This window comes from Oncorhynchus tshawytscha, linkage group LG04 (genome assembly GCF_018296145.1).
Source record: "Oncorhynchus tshawytscha isolate Ot180627B linkage group LG04, Otsh_v2.0, whole genome shotgun sequence".
NCBI classification, from domain to species: Eukaryota; Metazoa; Chordata; class Actinopteri; order Salmoniformes; family Salmonidae; genus Oncorhynchus; species Oncorhynchus tshawytscha.
Genome location: NC_056432.1, coordinates 2,716,971 through 2,738,170, shown reverse-complemented (window position 1 = coordinate 2,738,170; position 21,200 = coordinate 2,716,971). Strand labels below are relative to the sequence as shown.

At 43.8% G+C, this 21,200-nt stretch overlaps 1 protein-coding gene across 3 annotated transcripts in view; it reads right to left on the bottom strand.

Annotated features, from left to right (window-relative positions):
- Nucleotides 1–21,200, bottom strand: part of parp8 (poly (ADP-ribose) polymerase family, member 8) — a 93,863-nt gene that overhangs the window by 1,721 nt on the left and 70,942 nt on the right. For all 3 annotated transcript variants that reach the window (XM_042320224.1, XM_042320225.1, XM_042320226.1), the window contains exons 21-26: nucleotides 19,758–19,870; nucleotides 19,205–19,277; nucleotides 10,968–11,037; nucleotides 6,984–7,057; nucleotides 6,803–6,872; nucleotides 192–276 (exon numbers count right to left, since the gene is read on the bottom strand). In XM_042320224.1, the coding sequence (XP_042176158.1) occupies nucleotides 192–276; nucleotides 6,803–6,872; nucleotides 6,984–7,057; nucleotides 10,968–11,037; nucleotides 19,205–19,277; nucleotides 19,758–19,870 (485 nt within the window). The remainder of the gene's footprint in view (nucleotides 1–191; nucleotides 277–6,802; nucleotides 6,873–6,983; nucleotides 7,058–10,967; nucleotides 11,038–19,204; nucleotides 19,278–19,757; nucleotides 19,871–21,200) is intronic.

Sequence of the window (21,200 nt, the reverse complement as noted above, 5' to 3'; positions counted from 1 at the left end):
AGAAGAAGCATGTAGAGATGTGGTCGTATACTTACACGAAGAAGAAGCATGTAGAGATGTGGTCATATACTTACACGAAGAAGAAGCATGTACAGCTGTGGTCGTATACTTACACGAAGAAGAAGCATGTAGAGATGTGGTCATATACTTACACGAAGAAGAAGCATGTAGAGATGTGGTCGTATACTTACACGAAGAAGAAGCGTGTACAGACGTGGTCGGTGTTTGGGACGACCCAGATGTCTCCATGTTTGTGCAGGTCAGGGGACGTGATGACTGGAAGAGACACAGAAGGACACACACATATATATTTACATTTAGTTCATGTCATCAGTTAATACATCTCCATTGTTGTTCTTTGGTTGCTTCAGCCCAGGGTTTCCACTAGCTTCCACAGCCACAAAGTCAGATTCCCCAGCCACAAAGTCAGATTCCACAGCCACAAAGTCAGATTCCACAGCCACAAAGTCAGATTCCACAGCCACAAAGTCAGATTCCACAGCCACAAAGTCAGATTCCACAGCCACAAAGTCAGATTCCACAGCCACAAAGTCAGATTCCACAGCCACAAAGTCAGATTCCACAGCCACAAAGTCAAAATTGGCACTCATTGCTTTTTGATCTTCCTTTCAGGTTAGAGTTAAGCGTAAAGATTAGCAGTGTGGTTAAGGTTACGTTTAGTTTTAAATCAAATTTTAAGAAGATCCATTTAAGAAATATGTGGGATTTATGACTTTGTCAAATCAAATCAAATTGCATTTGTCACATGTGAAATGCTTACTTTACAAGCCCTTAACCAACAATGCAGTTTTAAGACAAATATTTACTAAATAAACCAAAGTAAAAAAAATGTATAAAAGAGCGACAATAAAATAACAATAATGAGGCTATATACAGGGTATTACGGTACAGAGTCAATGTGGAGGCTATATACAGGGTGTTACGGTACAGAGTCAATGTGGAGGCTATATACAGGGTATTACGGTACAGAGTCAATGTGGAGGCTATATACAGGGTGTTCCGGTACAGAGTCAATGTGGAGGCTATATACAGGGTATTACGGTACAGAGTCAATGTGGAGGCTATATACAGGGGGAACCGGTACAGAGTCAATGTGGAGGCTATATACAGGGTATTACGGTACAGAGTCAATGTGGAGGCTATATACAGGGTATTACGGTACAGAGTCAATGTGGAGGCTATATACAGGGTATTACGGTACAGAGTCAATGTGGAGGCTATATACAGGGTATTACGGTACAGAGTCAATGTGGAGGCTATATACAGGGTATTACGGTACAGAGTCAATGTGGAGGCTATATACAGGGGGTACCGGTACAGAGTCAATGTGGAGGCTATATACAGGGGGTACCGGTACAGAGTCAATGTGGAGGCTATATACAGGGGGTACCAGTACAGAGTCAATGTGGAGGCTATATACAGGGGGTACCGGTACAGAGTCAATGTGGAGGCTATATACAGAAGGGACCGGTACAGAGTCAATGTGGAGGCTATATACAGGGGGAACCGGTACAGAGTCAATGTGGAGGCTATATACAGGGTGTTACGGTACAGAGTCAATGTGGAGGCTATATACAGGGTGTTACGGTACAGAGTCAATGTGGAGGCTATATACAGGGGGTACCGGTACAGAGTCAATGTGGAGGCTATATACAGGGTGTTACGGTACAGAGTCAATGTGGAGGCTATATACAGGGTGTTACGGTACAGAGTCAATGTGGAGGCTATATACAGGGTGTTACGGTACAGAGTCAATGTGGAGGCTATATACAGGGTGTTACGGTACAGAGTCAATGTGGAGGCTATATACAGGTTGTTACGGTACAGAGTCAATGTGGAGGCTATATACAGGGGGTACCGGTACAGAGTCAATGTGGAGGCTATATACAGGGGGTACCGGTACAGAGTCAATGTGGAGGCTATATACAGGGTGTTACGGTACAGAGTCAATGTGGAGGCTATATACAGGGTGTTACGGTACAGAGTCAATGTGGAGGCTATATACAGGGGGTACCGGTACAGAGTCAATGTGGAGGCTATATACAGGGTGTTACGGTACAGAGTCAATGTGGAGGCTATATACAGGGTGTTACGGTACAGAGTCAATGTGGAGGCTATATACAGGGTGTTACACACAGAGTCAATGTGGAGTCTATATACAGGGGTACCGGTACTGTGTCAATGTGGAGGCTATATACAGGGGTACCGGTACTGTGTCAATGTGGAGGCTATATACAGGGGGTACCGGTACAGAGTCAATGTGGAGGCTATATACAGGGTGTTACGGTACAGAGTCAATGTGGAGGCTATATACAGGGTGTTACGGTACAGAGTCAATGTGGAGTCTATATACAGGGGTACCGGTACAGAGTCAATGTGGAGGCTATATACAGGGGTACCGGTACAGAGTCAATGTGGAGGCTATATACAGGGTGTTACGGTACAGAGTCAATGTGGAGGCTATATACAGGGGTACCGGTACAGAGTCAATGTGGAGGCTATATACAGGGTGTTACGGTACAGAGTCAATGTGGAGGCTATATACAGGGTATTACGGTACAGAGTCAGTGTGGAGGCTATATACAGGGGGTACCGGTACAGAGTCAATGTGGAGGCTATATACAGGGTGTTACGGTACAGAGTCAGTGTGGAGGCTATATACAGGGGGTACCGGTACAGAGTCAATGTGGAGGCTATATACAGGGTGTTACGGTACAGAGTCAGTGTGGAGGCTATATACAGGGGTACCGGTACAGAGTCAATGTGGAGGCTATATACTTCGGTACAGAGTCAATGTGTGGGGGTACAGGTTAGTAATGAGGCTATATACAGGGTGTTACGGTACAGAGTCAATGTGGAGGCTATATACAGGGGTACCGGTACAGAGTCAATGTGGAGGCTATATACAGGGGGTACCGGTACAGAGTCAATGTGTGGGGGTACAGGTTAGTAATGAGGCTATATACAGGGTGTTACGGTACAGAGTCAATGTGGAGGCTATATACAGGGGGTACCGGTACAGAGTCAATGTGTGGGGGTACAGGTTAGTAATGAGGCTATATACAGGGGGTACTGGTACAGAGTCAATGTGGAGGCTATATACAGGGGTACCGGTACAGAGTCAATGTGGAGGCTATATACAGGGGTACCGGTACAGAGTCAATGTGGAGGCTATATACAGGGGGTACCGGTACAGAGTCAATGTGGAGGCTATATACAGGGGGTACCGGTACAGAGTCAATGTGTGGGGGTACAGGTTAGTAATGAGGCTATATACAGGGTGTTACGGTACAGAGTCAATGTGGAGGCTATATACAGGGGTACCGGTACAGAGTCAATGTGTGGGGGTACAGGTTAGTAATGAGGCTATATACAGGGTGTTACGGTACAGAGTCAATGTGGAGGCTATATACAGGGTGTTACGGTACAGAGTCAATGTGGAGGCTATATACAGGGGTACCGGTACAGAGTCAATGTGGAGGCTATATACAGGGGTACCGGTACAGAGTCAATGTGGAGGCTATATATAGGGGTACCGGTACAGAGTCAATGTGGAGGCTATATACAGGGGTACCGGTACAGAGTCAATGTGTGGGGGTACAGGTTAGTAATGAGGCTATATACAGGGTGTTACGGTACAGAGTCAATGTGGAGGCTATATACAGGGGTACCGGTACAGAGTCAATGTGTGGGGGTACAGGTTAGTAATGAGGCTATATACAGGGTGTTACGGTACAGAGTCAATGTGGAGGCTATATACAGGGGGTACCGGTACCGAGTCAATGTGTGGGGGTACAGGTTAGTCAAGGTAAGCGAGGTAATATGTACATCTAGGTAGCGGTAAGTGACTATGCATAGATAATAAATAGTGAGTAGCAGCAGCACAAAATGGGGGGAGGAACGGACAATGCAAATAGCCCGGGTAGCCATTTGATTAGCTGTTCAGCAGTCTTAGAAGCTGTTAAGACGCCTTTTGTTAAGACGCCTTTTAAGAAGCCTCTTGGACCTAAACTTGGCGCTCCAGTACCGCTTGCCGTGCGGTAACAGAGAGAACAGTCTATGACTACAGTGGCTGGAGTCTTTGGCAATTTTTAGGGCCTTCCTCTGACACCGCCTGTTATAGAGGTCCTGGATGGCAGGAAGCTTGGCCCCAGAGATGTACTGGGCCGTATGCACTACCCTCTGTAGTGCCTTGCGGTCGGAGCAGTTGCAACCAGTTGCAACCAGTCAGGATTCTCTAGATGGTGCAGCTGAGGACTCATGCCAAATCTTTTCAGTCTCCTGAGAGGGAATAGGCGTTGTTGTGCCCTCTTCAAAACTGTCTTGGCGTGGTTGGACAATGTCAGTTTGTTTGTGATGTGGACACCAAGGAACTTGAAGCCCTCCTTTTCCTGTAGTCCAAGATCATATCCTTTGTCTTGTTGAGGGAGAGGTTTTTGTCCTGGCACCACACTGCCAGGTCTCTGACCTTCTCCCGATAGGCTGTCTCATCGTTGTCGTGATCAGGCCTACCACCATTGTGTCATCTGCAAACTTAATATTGGTTTTGGAGTCGTGCGCGGCCAGTCAGTCATGGGTGAACAGGGAGTACAGAAGGGAACTAAGCACGCACCCCTGAAGGGCCCCCGTGTTGAGGATCAACGTGGCGGATGTGTTGTAACCTACCCTTACCACATGGGGCGGCCCGTCAGGAAGTCCAGGATCCAGATGCAGAGGAATGTGTTTAGTCCCAGGATCCTTAGCTTAGTGATGAGCTTTGAGGGCATTATACTGTTGAACACTGAGCTGTAGTCAATGATTAGCATTCTCACATAGGTGTTCCTTCTGTCCAGGTGGGAAAGGGCAGTGTGGAGTGCAATAGAGATTGCGTCATCTGTGGATCGGTTGGGGCGGTATGCAAATTGAAGTGGGTCTAGGGTTTCTGGTATGATGGTGTTGATGTGAGCTAAGACCAGCCTCGCAAAGCACTTCATGACTACAGACGTGAGTGCTACGGGTCGGTAGTCATTTAGGCAGGTTACCCTAGTGTTCTTGGGCACAGGCACTATGGTGGTCTGCTTAAAACATGTTGGTATTACAGACTCAGACAAGGAGAGGTTGAAAATATCAGTGAAGACATTTGCCAGTTGGTCAGTGCATGCTCAGAGTACACATCCTGGTAATCTGTCTGGCCCTGCGGCTTTGTGAATGTTGACCTCACAAAAGGTCATACTCACATCGGTTACGGAGAGCGTGATACACAGTCGTACAGCTGGTACTCTCATTCATGCTTCAGTGTTGCTTGCCTCGACGCACACATAGAAATAATTTAGCTGGTCTGGTAGGCTCGTGTCACTGGGCAGCTCGTGGATGGGCTTCCCTTGGTAGTCTGTAATCTTCGTCCTGTACTATCGCTTTGCCTGTTTGATGGTTCGTCGGAGGGCATAGCGGGATTTCTTATAAGTGTCAGGGTTAAAGTCCCGTTCAATGAAAGCGGCATCTCCAGCCTTTAGCTCGGTGCCGATGTTGCCTGTAATCCATGGGTTCTGGTTGGGGTATGTACGTATGGTCACTGTGGGGACGACATCATTGATGCATTTATTGATGAAACCAATGACTGATGTGGTATACTCCTCAATGCCATCGGATGAAATCCCGGAACATTTTCCAGTCTGTGCTAGCAAAAACAGTCCTGTAGCATAGCATCTGCATCATCTTGACTACTTCTGTATTAGGCGAGTCACTGGTACATCCTGCTTTAGTTTTTGCTTGTAAAGCAAAAATCAGGAGGATAGAATTATGGTCAGGTTTCCCAAATGGAGGGCGAGGGAGAGCTTCGAATGCGTCTCTGTGGGTAGAGTAAAGGTGGTCTAGAGTTTTTTTCCCTCTGGTTGCTAATTTGACATGCTGGTAGAAATGAGGTAAAACGGATTTAAGTTTGTCTGCATTAAAGTCCCCGGCCACTAGGAGCACCACTTCTGGATGAGCATTTTATTGTTTGCTTATGGTGGAATACAGCTCAATGAGTGAGGTCTTAGTATCAGCATCGGTTTGTGGTGGTAAATAGACAGCTATGAAAAATATAGATGAAAACTCTCTTGGTAAATAGTGTAGTCTACAGCTTATCATGTGATACTCTACCTCAGCCAAGCAAAACAGAGAGACTTCCTTAATATAACATTTTGTGCACCAGCTGTTATTTACAAATAGACACAGACCACCACCCCTTGTCTTACCGGAGGCAGCTGTTCTATCTTGCCGATGCAGCGTAAACCCAGCCAACTGTATGTTATCCTTGTTGCCATTCAGCCACGACTCAGTGAAACACAAGATATTATAGTTTTTAATGTCCCGTTGGTAGGATAGTCTTGAACGGAGCTCAGACAGTTTATTCTCCAATGATTGCACGTTGGCCAATAGGATAGATGGTAGAGGTGGTTTACCCACTCACCGACGATATTCTCACAAGGCACCCGTATCTGCGACCCCTGTATCGGCATCTGTTCTTAATGCGTATGACAGGGATTTGGGCCTGGTGCAGTGTCAGCAGTAAGTCATTCGTGTCCGAGAAAAAAGTTTGAGTTGTGTAATCGCTGTTCTAATATCCAGAAGCTCTTTTCGGTGATAAGAGATGGTGGCAGACACATTATGTACAAAAATAAGTTACAAACAATGCAAAAAAAAACAAAACGAAATAGCACAATTGATTAGGAGCCCTTTAAAACGGCAGCCATCTTCTCCGGCGCCATTCTCATAGGAGTATAGAAGTTGGTGACGACCCCAGCCCAGAGCACATACGTACCTTCACATAAGGCTATGCACTTTAGGTTCCGACTTTGCAAAAACTGGGGCTGCTGTCCTTTCTTTGTTGACTGCAAAAGGACACAACTCTAGTGAATAAAAATGTTAATTTTCCCCAGAATATTCAATTTTACCCCTGTTTCATCAACACCTTGCAAAAGTGTAAATGTCCTCATGCTAACCTGCAAATGTAAGTTGGTCTTGTTTGTCGCAGTTTGGTCCTTTGAAGCAACCTTCTGTTGCTTTTTGTTCATCCCTGAATGGAGAGAAAGATCAATGTTAGAAATGATCATGAGCATGAAATATTTTGTCTATTTAAACAATAATTACATTTTAAATAGAAGGAATGATAATTCATCTACAATAAATAATACATTTTAAATAGAACGGTAATTCATCCATAACAAACTTTACATTTTAAATAGACAGAATGGTAATTCATCTAAAACAGGGCTCTACCTCCACAATGGGTGCAGGCAGCAGACCTCATTATTGATAGAGATTTTGATATCTCACATCTCAAAATAGGGCTAATTATTGTTCGATCCCTCACTTCCAAGGCACTTATAGTCAATTAACTAATCACTGATCATAATCTTGATGTGATTGGCCTTACTGAAACATTAAATTACTGTGTTAAATGAGGCCTCTCCTCCTGGTTACACTAGTGACCATATCCCCCGCGCCTCCTGCAAGATGGAGGTGTTGCTAACATTTACAATAGCAAATTTAAATTTTGACCCCAAGAAAATGACTGTGTTTTCATCTTTTGAGCTTCAAGTCATGAAATCTGTGCAGCCTACTCAATCACTTTTTATAGCTACTGGGCCGTATACATCGTTCCTCACTGAGTTCCATGAATTCCTATCTGACCTTGTAGACATGGCAGATAACATTCACATTTTCGGTGACTTCAATATTCACATGGAAAAGTCCACAGACCCACTCCAAAAGGCTTTCGGAGCCATCATCAACTCAGTGGGTTTTGTCCTACATGTCTCCGGACCTACTCACTGCCACAGTCATACTCTGGACCTAGTGTTGTCCTGTGGAATAAATGTTGTGGATCTTAATGTTTTTCCTCATAATCCTGGACTATCGGACCACCGTCTTATTACGTTTGCAATCACAACAAAATAATTGGGTCAGACCCCAACCAAGGATCATCAAAAGCCGTGCTATAAATTCTCGGACAACCCAAAGATTCCAAGATGCCCTTCCAGACTCCCTCCTCCTACCCAAGGACGTTGGAGTACAACAATCAGTTAACCACCTAACTGAGGGACTCAATTGAACCTTGAGAGTAATACCCTAGATGCAGTCGCACCCATAAAAACTAAAAACATTTGTCATAAGAAACTAGCTCCCTGGTACACAGAAAACACCCAAACCCTGAAGCAAGCTTCCAGAAAATTGGAACGGAAATGGCGCTCCACTAAACTGGATGTCTTCCGACTAGCTTGGAAAGGCAATATTAATACCCCTCACTGCGGCTCGATTATCCTATTTTTCCAACTTATTTGAGGAGAATAAGAACAATCCAAAATGTATTTTTGATACTGTCCCAAAGCTAACTAAAAATAAGCATTCCCCAAGAGAGGATGGCTTTCACATCAGCAGTGATGAATTCATTAACTTCTTTGAGGAAAAGATCATGATAATTAGAAAGCAAATTACGGACTAGTCTTTAAATCTGCGTATTCCTCCAAATCTCAGAGTCTGCACAACTCTGCCAGGAACTAAGATCAATGGAGAGACTCAAGTTTTTTAATCCTATATCTATTGACACATTCATGAAAATAGCCATGGCTTCTAAACCTTCAAGCTGCATACTGGACCCTATTGCAACTAAACTGCTGAAAGAGCTGCTTCCTGTGCTTGGCCCTCCTATGTTTCGGTGTTCCTCAAGGTTCTGTTTTAGGACCACTATTGTTTTCATTATATATTTTACCTGTTGGGGATGTCATTTGGAAACATAATGTTAACTTTCACTACTATGCAGACGATACACAGCTGTACATTTCGATGAAACATGGTGAAGCCCCAAAATTGCCCTCCCTGGAAGCCTGTGTTTCAGGCATAAGGAAGGGGATGGCGGAAAATGTTTTACTTTTAAACTCGGACAAAACAGAGATGCTAGTTCTAGGTGCAAAGAAACAAAGAGATCTTCTGTTGGATCTGACAATTAATCTTGATGGTTGTACAGTCGTCTCAAATAAAACTGTGAAGGACCTCGGCGTTACTCTGGTTACCCCTAATCTCTCTTTTGACGAACATATCATGAATATTTAAAGGACAGATTTTTTCCATTTACGTAACATTGCAAAAATCAGAAACGCTTTGTCCAAAAATGATGCTGAAAAACGAATCCATGCTTTTGTCACTTCTAGATTAGACTACTGCAATGCTCTGCTTTCTGGCTACTCGGATAAAGCACTAAATAAACTTCAGTTAGTGCTAAACACGGCTGCTAGAATCTTGACTAGAACCCCAAAATTTTATCATATTACTCCAGTGCTAGCTTCTCTACACTGGATTCCTGTTAAGGCAAGGGTTGATTTCAAGGTTTTACTACTAACCTACAAAGCATTACATGGGCTTGCTCCTACCTATCTCTCCGATTTGGTCCTGCCGTACATACCAACACATACGCTACGGTCACAAGATGCCGTCCTCCTTATTGTCCCTAGAATTCCTAAGAAAACAGCTGGAGGCAGGGCTTTCTCCTATAGAGCTCCATTTTTATGGAATGGTTTGCCTATCCATGTGAGCGACGCCGACTCAGTCTCGACCTTTAAGTCTTTATTGAAGACTCATCTCTTCAGTAGGTCCAATGATTGAGTGTAGTCTGGCCCAGGGATACAAAGGTGCCCGAGAAGGCACTGGAGAGACGAACAGCCCTGTCTCTGCCTGGCCGTTTCCACTTTCTCCACTGGGATTCTCTGCCTCTAACCCTATTACAGGGGCTGAGTCACTGGCTTACTGGTGCTCTTCCATGCCGTCCCTAGGAGGGGTGTGTCACTTGAGTGAGTTGAGTCACTAACGTGATCTTCCTGTCCGGGTTGGCGCCTCCTCAGGTTTGTGCCATGGGGGAGAACTTCGTGGACTATACTCGGCCTTGTCTCAGGGTAGTAAGTTGGTGGTTTGAGGATACCCCTCTAGTGGTGTAGGGGCTGTGCTTTTGCAGAGTGGGTGGGGTTATATCCCACATGTTTGGCCCTGTCCGGGGGTATCATCGGGTGGGGCCACAGTGTCTCCTGACCCTTCCTGTCTCAGCCTCCAGTATTTATGCTGTAGTAGTTTATGTGTCGGGGGGCTAGGTTTAGTTTGTTATATCTGGAGTACTTCTCCTGTCCTATTCGGTGTCCTGTGTGAATTTAAGTGTGATCTCTCTAATTCTCTCCCTCTCTCTTTCTTTCTCTCTCTCTCGGAGGACCTGAGTCCTAGGACCATGCCTCAGGAATACCTGGCCTGATGACTCCTTGCTGTCCCCAGTCCACCTGGTCGTGCTGCTGCTCCAGTTTCAACTGTTCTGCCTGTGACTATGGAACCCTGACCTGTTCACCGGGTATCACCTTGTCCCAGACCAGCAGTTTTCGACTCTCTCTCTCTACTGCACCTTTTGTCTCGAACTCTGAATGATCAGCTATGAAAATCCAACTGACATTTACTCCTGAGGTGCTGACCTGTTGCACCCTCTACAACCACTGTGATTATTATTATTTGACCCTGCTGGTCATCTATGAACATTTGAACATCTTGGCCATGTTCTGTTATAATCTCCACCCGGCACAGCCAGAAAACGACTGGCCACCCCACATAGCCTGGTTCCTCTCTAGGTTTATAATCTCCACCCGGCACAGCCAGAAGAGGACTGGCCACCCCACATAGCCTGGTTCCTCTCTAGGTTTCTTCCTAGGTTTTGGCCTTTCTAGGGAGTTTTTCCTAGCCACCGTGCTTCTACACCTGCATTGCTTGCTGTTTGGGGTTTTAGGCTGGGTTTCTGTACAGCACTTTGAGATATCAGCTGATGTACGAAGGGCTTTATCAATACATTTAATTGAAATAGACAGCACGGTAATTCATCCAAAACAACAATTACATTTTAAAGAGACAGAACTGTAATGAATCAAAAACAACCATTTGTTGTCCCTTCTCAAAGTTACCTGAGTAACCAAAGGATATGCTTGACATTGGGCTGAGATAGATTCCACTCCCATAGATGGCGCCATGGAGCTGCAGACAGAGAGATACAATAACCAAAATATTAGAGGCCTTTAAAGTGGAACTGACAGCGTCTTAGCAACAATAAATCTGATTCAAATCTATTCAAAAATACATTTAGGAAGAATATGATGCCTTTTTTTTCCTGAGAAGCGAGCACTTAAATATGGTGATTTTCATACAATCATATAATGTTTGGGAATGACAACGATCTGGAAAGATTCTGTACGGTGGAACGTTCTAAGATTCCCTCCCGATGTGTTCTAGAATCTAAGACATAGAGTAATGCATTGGTGGAACGTTCTAAGATTCCCTCCCGATGTGTTCTAGAATCTAAGACATAGAGTAATGCATTGGTGGAACGTTCTAAGATTCCCTCCCGATGTGTTCTAGAATCTAAGACATAGAGTAAATGCATTTGTGAGAATTCTATAGCAATATAGAATGGGAAAGCGGCCTTGCGTTTGGACAATTAATAGACACTACAAGAAATCAAACCCAATAAAAAACATGTCAGTCTTGTCCGGGACCAGACACAGACTGCTGCGCCATAGCCAATCAGAGCTACAGTAGGCCTTTATGCAAATAAGCCATTTTCTACACTGGCCTGTCATCATTCACTTTGAACTGGACTGTGTGTTTACAGGCAGTAGGGCCTGTCATCATTCACTATGAACTGGACTGTGTGTTAACAGGCAGTAGGGCCTGTCATCATTCACTATGAACTGGACTGTGTGTTTACAGGCAGTAGGGCCTGTCATCATTCACTATGAACTGGACTGTGTGTTTACAGGCAGTAGGGCCTGTCATCATTCACTTTGAATTGGACTGTGTGTTTATAGCAGTAGGGCCTGTCATCATTCACTATGAACTGGACTGTGTGTTAACAGGCAGTAGGGCCTGTCATCATTCACTTTGAATTGGACTGTGTGTTTATAGCAGTAGGGCCTGTCATCATTCACTATGAACTGGACTGTGTGTTTACAGGCAGTAGGGCCTGTCATCATTCACTTTGAATTGGACTGTGTGTTTATAGCAGTAGGGCCTGTCATCATTCACTATGAACTGGACTGTGTGTTTACAGGCAGTAGGGCCTGTCATCATTCACTATGAACTGGACTGTGTGTTTACAGGCAGTAGGGCCTGTCATCATTCACTATGAACTGGACTGTGTGTTTACAGGCAGTAGGGCCTGTCATCATTCACTATGAACTGGACTGTGTGTTTACAGGCAGTAGGGCCTGTCATCATTCACTATGAACTGGACTGTGTGTTTACAGGCAGTAGGGCCTGTCATCATTCACTATGAACTGGACTGTGTGTTAACAGGCAGTAGGGCCTGTCATCATTCACTATGAACTGGACTGTGTGTTTACAGGCAGTAGGGCCTGTCATCATTCACTATGAACTGGACTGTGTGTTTACAGGCAGTAGGGCCTGTCATCATTCACTTTGAATTGGACTGTGTGTTTATAGCAGTAGGGCCTGTCATCATTCACTATGAACTGGACTGTGTATTAACAGGCAGTAGGGCCTGTCATCATTCACTTTGAACTGGACTGTGTGTTAACAGGCAGTAGGGCCTGTCATCATTCACTTTGAATTGGACTGTGTGTTTATAGCAGTAGGGCCTGTCATCATTCACTATGAACTGGACTGTGTGTTTACAGGCAGTAGGGCCTGTCATCATTCACTATGAACTGGACTGTGTGTTTACAGGCAGTAGGGCCTGTCATCATTCACTATGAACTGGACTGTGTGTTTACAGGCAGTAGGGCCTGTCATCATTCACTATGAACTGGACTGTGTGTTAACAGGCAGTAGGGCCTGTCATCATTCACTATGAACTGGACTGTGTGTTTACAGGCAGTAGGGCCTGTCATCATTCACTATGAACTGGACTGTGTGTTTACAGGCAGTAGGGCCTGTCATCATTCACTTTGAATTGGACTGTGTGTTTATAGCAGTAGGGCCTGTCATCATTCACTATGAACTGGACTGTGTGTTAACAGGCAGTAGGGCCTGTCATCATTCACTTTGAATTGGACTGTGTGTTTATAGCAGTAGGGCCTGTCATCATTCACTATGAACTGGACTGTGTGTTTACAGGCAGTAGGGCCTGTTATCATTCACTATGAACTGGACTGTGTGTTTACAGGCAGTAGGGCCTGTCATCATTCACTATGAACTGGACTGTGTGTTTACAGGCAGTAGGGCCTGTCATCATTCACTATGAACTGGACTGTGTGTTAACAGGCAGTAGGGCCTGTCATCATTCACTATGAACTGGACTGTGTGTTTACAGGCAGTAGGGCCTGTCATCATTCACTATGAACTGGACTGTGTGTTTACAGGCAGTAGGGCCTGTCATCATTCACTTTGAATTGGACTGTGTGTTTATAGCAGTAGGGCCTGTCATCATTCACTATGAACTGGACTGTGTGTTAACAGGCAGTAGGGCCTGTCATCATTCACTTTGAATTGGACTGTGTGTTTATAGCAGTAGGGCCTGTCATCATTCACTATGAACTGGACTGTGTGTTAACAGGCAGTAGGGCCTGTCATCATTCACTTTGAACTGGACTGTGTGTTTATAGCAGTAGGGCCTGTCATTATACACTATGAACTGGACTGTGTGTTTACATGCAGTAGGGCCTGTCATTATACACTATGAACTGGACTGTGTGTTTACATGCAGTAGGGCCTGTCATTATACACTATGAACTGGACTGTGTGTTTATAGCAGTAGGGCCTGTCATCATTCACTATGAACTGGACTGTGTGTTTACAGGCAGTAGGGCCTGTCATCATTCACTATGAACTGGACTGTGTGTTAACAGACAGTAGGGCCTGTCATCATTCACTATGAACTGGACTGTGTGTTTACAGGCAGTAGGGCCTGTCATCATTCACTTTGAATTGGACTGTGTGTTTATAGCAGTAGGGCCTGTCATCATTCACTATGAACTGGACTGTGTGTTAACAGGCAGTAGGGCCTGTCATCATTCACTTTGAACTGGACTGTGTGTTTATAGCAGTAGGGCCTGTCATCATTCACTATGAACTGGACTGTGTGTTAACAGGCAGTAGGGCCTGTCATCATTCACTTTGAACTGGACTGTGTGTTTATAGCAGTAGGGCCTGTCATTATACACTATGAACTGGACTGTGTGTTTACATGCAGTAGGGCCTGTCATTATACACTATGAACTGGACTGTGTGTTAACAGGCAGTAGGGCCTGTCATCATTCACTTTGAACTGGACTGTGTGTTTATAGCAGTAGGGCCTGTCATTATACACTATGAACTGGACTGTGTGTTTACATGCAGTAGGGCCTGTCATCATTCACTATGAACTGGACTGTGTGTTTACAGGCAGTAGGGCCTGTCATCATTCACTTTGAATTGGACTGTGTGTTTATAGCAGTAGGGCCTGTCATCATTCACTATGAACTGGACTGTGTGTTTACAGGCAGTAGGGCCTGTTATCATTCACTATGAACTGGACTGTGTGTTTACAGGCAGTAGGGCCTGTCATCATTCACTATGAACTGGACTGTGTGTTTACAGGCAGTAGGGCCTGTCATCATTCACTATGAACTGGACTGTGTGTTTACAGGCAGTAGGGCCTGTCATCATTCACTATGAACTGGACTGTGTGTTAACAGGCAGTAGGGCCTGTCATCATTCACTATGAACTGGACTGTGTGTTTATAGCAGTAGGGCCTGTCATCATTCACTATGAACTGGACTGTGTGTTTATAGCAGTAGGGCCTGTCATCATTCACTATGAACTGGACTGTGTGTTTACAGGCAGTAGGGCCTGTCATCATTCACTATGAACTGGACTGTGTGTTAACAGGCAGTAGGGCCTGTCATCATTCACTATGAACTGGACTGTGTGTTTACAGGCAGTAGGGCCTGTCATCATTCACTATGAACTGGACTGTGTGTTTACAGGCAGTAGGGCCTGTCATCATTCACTATGAACTGGACTGTGTGTTTACAGGCAGTAGGGCCTGTCATCATTCACTATGAACTGGACTGTGTGTTAACAGGCAGTAGGGCCTGTCATCATTCACTATGAACTGGACTGTGTGTTTATAGCAGTAGGGCCTGTCATTATACACTATGAACTGGACTGTGTGTTTATAGCAGTAGGGCCTGTCATTATACACTATGAACTGGACTGTGTGTTTATAGCAGTAGGGCCTGTCATCATTCACTATGAACTGGACTGTGTGTTTACAGGCAGTAGGGCCTGTTATCATTCACTATGAACTGGACTGTGTGTTTACAGGCAGTAGGGCCTGTCATCATTCACTATGAACTGGACTGTGTGTTTACAGGCAGTAGGGCCTGTCATCATTCACTATGAACTGGACTGTGTGTTTACAGGCAGTAGGGCCTGTCATCATTCACTATGAACTGGACTGTGTGTTAACAGGCAGTAGGGCCTGTCATCATTCACTATGAACTGGACTGTGTGTTTATAGCAGTAGGGCCTGTCATCATTCACTATGAACTGGACTGTGTGTTTATAGCAGTAGGGCCTGTCATCATTCACTATGAACTGGACTGTGTGTTTACAGGCAGTAGGGCCTGTCATCATTCACTATGAACTGGACTGTGTGTTAACAGGCAGTAGGGCCTGTCATCATTCACTATGAACTGGACTGTGTGTTTACAGGCAGTAGGGCCTGTCATCATTCACTATGAACTGGACTGTGTGTTTACAGGCAGTAGGGCCTGTCATCATTCACTATGAACTGGACTGTGTGTTTACAGGCAGTAGGGCCTGTCATCATTCACTATGAACTGGACTGTGTGTTTACAGGCAGTAGGGCCTGTTATCATTCACTATGAACTGGACTGTGTGTTTACAGGCAGTAGGGCCTGTTATCATTCACTATGAACTGGACTGTGTGTTTACATGCAGTAGGGCCTGTCATCATTCACTATGAACTGGACTGTGTGTTTACAGGCAGTAGGGCCTGTCATCATTCACTATGAACTGGACTGTGTGTTTACAGGCAGTAGGGCCTGTCATCATTCACTATGAACTGGACTGTGTGTTTACAGGCAGTAGGGCCTGTCCTCATTCACTATGAACTGGACTGTGTGTTTACATGCAGTAGGGCCTGTCATCATTCACTATGAACTGGACTGTGTGTTTACAGGCAGTAGGGCCTGTCATCATTCACTATGAACTGGACTGTGTGTTTATAGCAGTAGGGCCTGTCATCATTCACTATGAACTGGACTGTGTGTTTATAGCAGTAGGGCCTGTCCTCATTCACTATGAACTGGACTGTGTGTTTACAGGCAGTAGGGCCTGTCATCATTCACTATGAACTGGACTGTGTGTTTACAGGCAGTAGGGCCTGTCATGTTCATTCACTATGAACTGGACTGTGTGTTTACAGGCAGTAGGGCCTGTCATCATTCACTTTGAATTGGACTGTGTGTTTATAGCAGTAGGGCCTGTCATCATTCACTATGAACTGGACTGTGTGTTAACAGGCAGTAGGGCCTGTCATCATTCACTTTGAATTGGACTGTGTGTTTATAGCAGTAGGGCCTGTCATCATTCACTATGAACTGGACTGTGTGTTAACAGGCAGTAAGGCCTGTCATCATTCACTATGAACTGGACTGTGTGTTTACAGGCAGTAGGGCCTGTCATCATTCACTATGAACTGGACTGTGTGTTCACAGGCAGTAGGGCCTGTCAGTCCCTATGAACTGGACTGTGTGTTAACAGGCAGTAGGGCCTGTCATCATTCACTATGAACTGGACTGTGTGTTTACAGGCAGTAGCAACAGCGTGACTTTAGATCATTATAATACATTTACCAAAAGTAGGGCCTGTCATCATTCACTATGAACTGGACTGTGTGTTAACAGGCAGTAGGGCCTGTCATCATTCACTATGAACTGGACTGTGTGTTAACAGGCAGTAGGGCCTGTCATCATTCACTTTGAACTGGACTGTGTGTTTACAGGCAGTAGGGCCTGTCATCATTCACTATGAACTGGACAAAAGACACAAAAACACCTGAATGGATTTCTGTTAATATGGAAACACCACAGGAGTCCTCTTACATTTGGGATCTTTACAGTCCTATTGATCATACAACCATGAACAGGTAGGCTTTCTCCTACGCACAACAACAACAACAACAACAAGATAAACAACTAATGCTAGCCAGAGCGAGATGAGCTAAACTCTAATGAGGGAACACTAGATAAACCCTCTCAAACCTGTCCAGCTAGTTGGCTGTCAAAATTGCACTGATAAAGGATGTGGGAATAGTAGCCTGCTCGCCCTGTTGCAGCTTGCCTGCCAATGCACGCCTGTCTCAACCCACGTTTTGACTACTGAATGGGAACCTGCCCGCCCATTTGATCGATGCCAAATACATTTGATTGACATCTAAGAGATATGTTCTAACTGTGGAAAAAGTCATTCAAGTTCAGCATTGCTAGCTAGCAAAGTGATTAACACTTCTCGCTAGCCAATCAAATGACACCTGGATCTCTAATTGTTGCCACCGAAAAACGATATGGGGGGGCGACGATCGGCCACTCACCCACTTATCCAATGACATCCTCCCAGCAGCTAGTTAGTTAGTTAACGTTCGACTCCGTGTTTCTAGGTTGCTAAATGAATAGATACATAAATAGATAAGCTAGTCTATTAACCACCTTATGACTGACTTGTGATCATTGCACTTGCTAGTTTGATGGTATTGTAACATTCCCAGCCTTAGTTACATTTGTTTATTTTTTTATCCAAATATATAGATTGATTGAAACTGAAATAGTGCATCCCGAAATGGCTGCAGGAAGCAAACAATGTTACCAGCTGTTATTTACAACCTGAAAGCAATATTTTGGGGGGATTAACAAGAAATGCATTGGTGAATTATATGAATTATGTGTTGAACTGCATCCACCTATTCTGACAACAACGCTTTTCTCTTCGCCGTGGAACGTGGAGGCACACAGAAACTATTGTAAAGCCTTTTCATTAAAGTTTTTATTAAACTTTATATGGCACCCTATTCCCTATGTAGTGCACTACTTTATATGGCACCCTATTCCCTATGTAGTGCACTACTTTATATGGCACCCTATTCCCTATGTAGTGCACTACTTTATATGGCACCCTATTCCCTATGTAGGCCACTACTTTATATGGCACCCTATTCCCTATGTAGTGCACTACTTTATATGGCACCCTATTCCCTATGTAGTGCAATACTTTATATGGCACCCTATTCTCTATGTAGTGCACTACTTTATATGGCACCCTATTCCCTATGTAGGCCACTACTTTATATGGCACCCTATTCCCTATGTAGTGCACTACTTTATATGGCACCCTATTCCCTATGTAGTGCAATACTTTATATGGCACCTTATTCTCTATGTAGTGCACTACTTTATATGGCACCCTATTCCCTATGTAGGCCACTACTTTATATGGCACCCTATTCCCTATGTAGTGCACTACTTTATATGGCACCCTATTCCCTATGTAGTGCACTACTTTATATGGCACCCTATTCCCTATGTAGTGCACTACTTTATATGGCACCCTATTCCCTATGTAGTGCACTACTTTATATGGCACCCTATTCCCTATGTAGTGCACTACTTTATATGGCACCCTATTCCCTATGTAGTGCACTACTTTATATGGCACCCTATTCCCTATGTAGTGCACTACTTTATATGGCACCCTATTCCCTATGTAGTGCACTACTTTATATGGCACCCTATTCCCTATGTAGTGCACTAGTTTTGATACAGGTGCCATTTAGGATGCATCCCCAAACTGGGGATTTGATATTTTTCACTGATATTATTATGATTGTCTGTTTGTTTCATATCTGCAAAGTAGTTAAAAACCGCTGTCAGTTCCACTTTATCATGCGATATGCAATGTACTGTATATTAAATATGTATGGTAACTGTGGATTTGCAAGGAAAAGAGGTGTTAGGTTGATAAGTGTGTCCTTGAATGGTTATGGGTTACATTTCCTCAGCCCTCACCCCACAGCATACCAAACAAACTAGTCTCAGGGGTCAGGCATTTCAAATCACAGTTTGTGCCTTTAAGGGGTTGATAAACACATTGTATACCTCCTCGGATGTTGTTGTTGTTGTTTACCTGAAGTCTTGTGTTGGATGCAACCACCAAACCGTTTCTCAAAATGGAGTGCCAATTCTCTATGTGAGAACCACTGAGGAGAGAATTAAAATATATTAATATATTAAGGTGTCGCTCTAATCCTCCATAGCATTATAACTGCATCATAATGCATTATACATACACACTTTATGTATAGTGTTCTTCCACTAAAAAGAGCAAAGTCACTCCTGAAAACATATCCTGAAAACATATCCTGAAAACATATCGTGAAAACATCCTGAAAACATATCGTGAAAACATATCGTGAAAACATATCCTGAAAACATATCCTGAAAACATATCCTGAAAACATATCCTGAAAACATCCTGAAAACATATCGTGAAAACATATCGTGAAAACATATCCTGAAAACATATCCTGAAAACATATCCTGAAAACATATCCTGAAAACATATTCTGAAAACAAAACAGTTGTCAGTGTAAGAGCACAAGAGTAAAAACACATTGTGTTCACGAGTGTGGGGCTGATGTGTAGCTAGCTACTGGTAGATGTAAGAAAAACGTTCCTACTGGAAAGCGAAGGTACTCCCGAAGAGGTTTTTGGCAGCTCGGAAGTTGGACTCTTTGGCAGGAGGACTGTTGAGTAGAAGGAACTGGTGTGGGGTGTGCATGAACTTCAGCTGCTGCAGTCGTGACAGAGAGACAGGAGACAACAACACCAGAGACTTATCACTTACAGGAAGCATCCTAAATGGCACCTGTATCAAAACTAGTGCACTACATAGGGAATAGGGTGCCATATAAAGTATTGCACTACATAGGGAATAGGGTGTCATATAAAGTAGTGCACTACATAGGGAATAGGGTGCCATATAAAGTAGTGGCCTACATAGGGAATAGGGTGCCATATAAAGTAGTGCACTACATAGGGAATAGGGTGCCATATAAAGTAGTGCACTACATAGGGAATAAGGTGCCATATTGGATATCAAATATGCTGGTGGGCAATTGTATTAGTTTAAAATAATAAAATTTCCCAATTTACTTTAGCATACTTTATAGCTCAGTTTTTGATTTATTGACACCATTTTATAAAAATGAAATGTATAGAATGTATAATTCAAAAACTGAGCTATATTGTATGCTCAAGTAAATTGGGAAATTATATTTTTGTTTTAACTAATACAATTACCCACCAGCATATGTTTCAGTAGGTATAGGGTTATTTTCTGCTTATGCATCCTCATGTCGACATCCAAACCCCCCACTGGTGTGCCTGGCCAAAGAGCTCTATTTTCACGTCATCCGACAGATGTAAACGCCTGGCTATTTAGCTTCCGCTGGTCCTGGGGCTCTTGGTAAGGTCAACGGCATCATGAACTTTACCCAGTTCCAAGACATTTTCACCAAAAACCTGGATACCCATGCCATGAGGGTGAAACTTGGCCACAAGTAGATTTTCCAAGAAAGACAATCAACCGAGCACACATCAAACAAAGTCTCCGGACTTAAACCCCATTTAAAACACTGTGGTTTGAATTGAAAAGGGCCAGTCCATAAGAACAGATGAAGGATATCAACGATCTGGAAAGATTCTGTACGGTGGAATGTTCTAAGATTCCCTACCGATGTGTTCTAGAATCTAAGAAAACATTCTAAAATAAAAGCTCAGTGCCATTATCCCCAGTATTTGTATTAATTATTATGATAGTATGTGTTCTAGAATCTAAGAAAACATTCTAAAATAAAAGCTCAGTGCCATTATCCCCAGTATTTGTATTAATTATTATGATTCCCTCCCGGTGTGTTCTAGAATCTAAGAAAACATTCTAGAATGAAAGCTCAGTGCCATTAACCCCAGTATTTGTATTAATTATTATGATAGTATGTGTTCTAGAATCTCATATTTTTTGTTGTTGTTGGTTGAAAAAGGCTCAGTGTCATTATCCTCACAAGGTGAGGTATTGAAAGGTCTTGACAGTGTCATTATCCAGACAAGGTGAGGTATTGAAA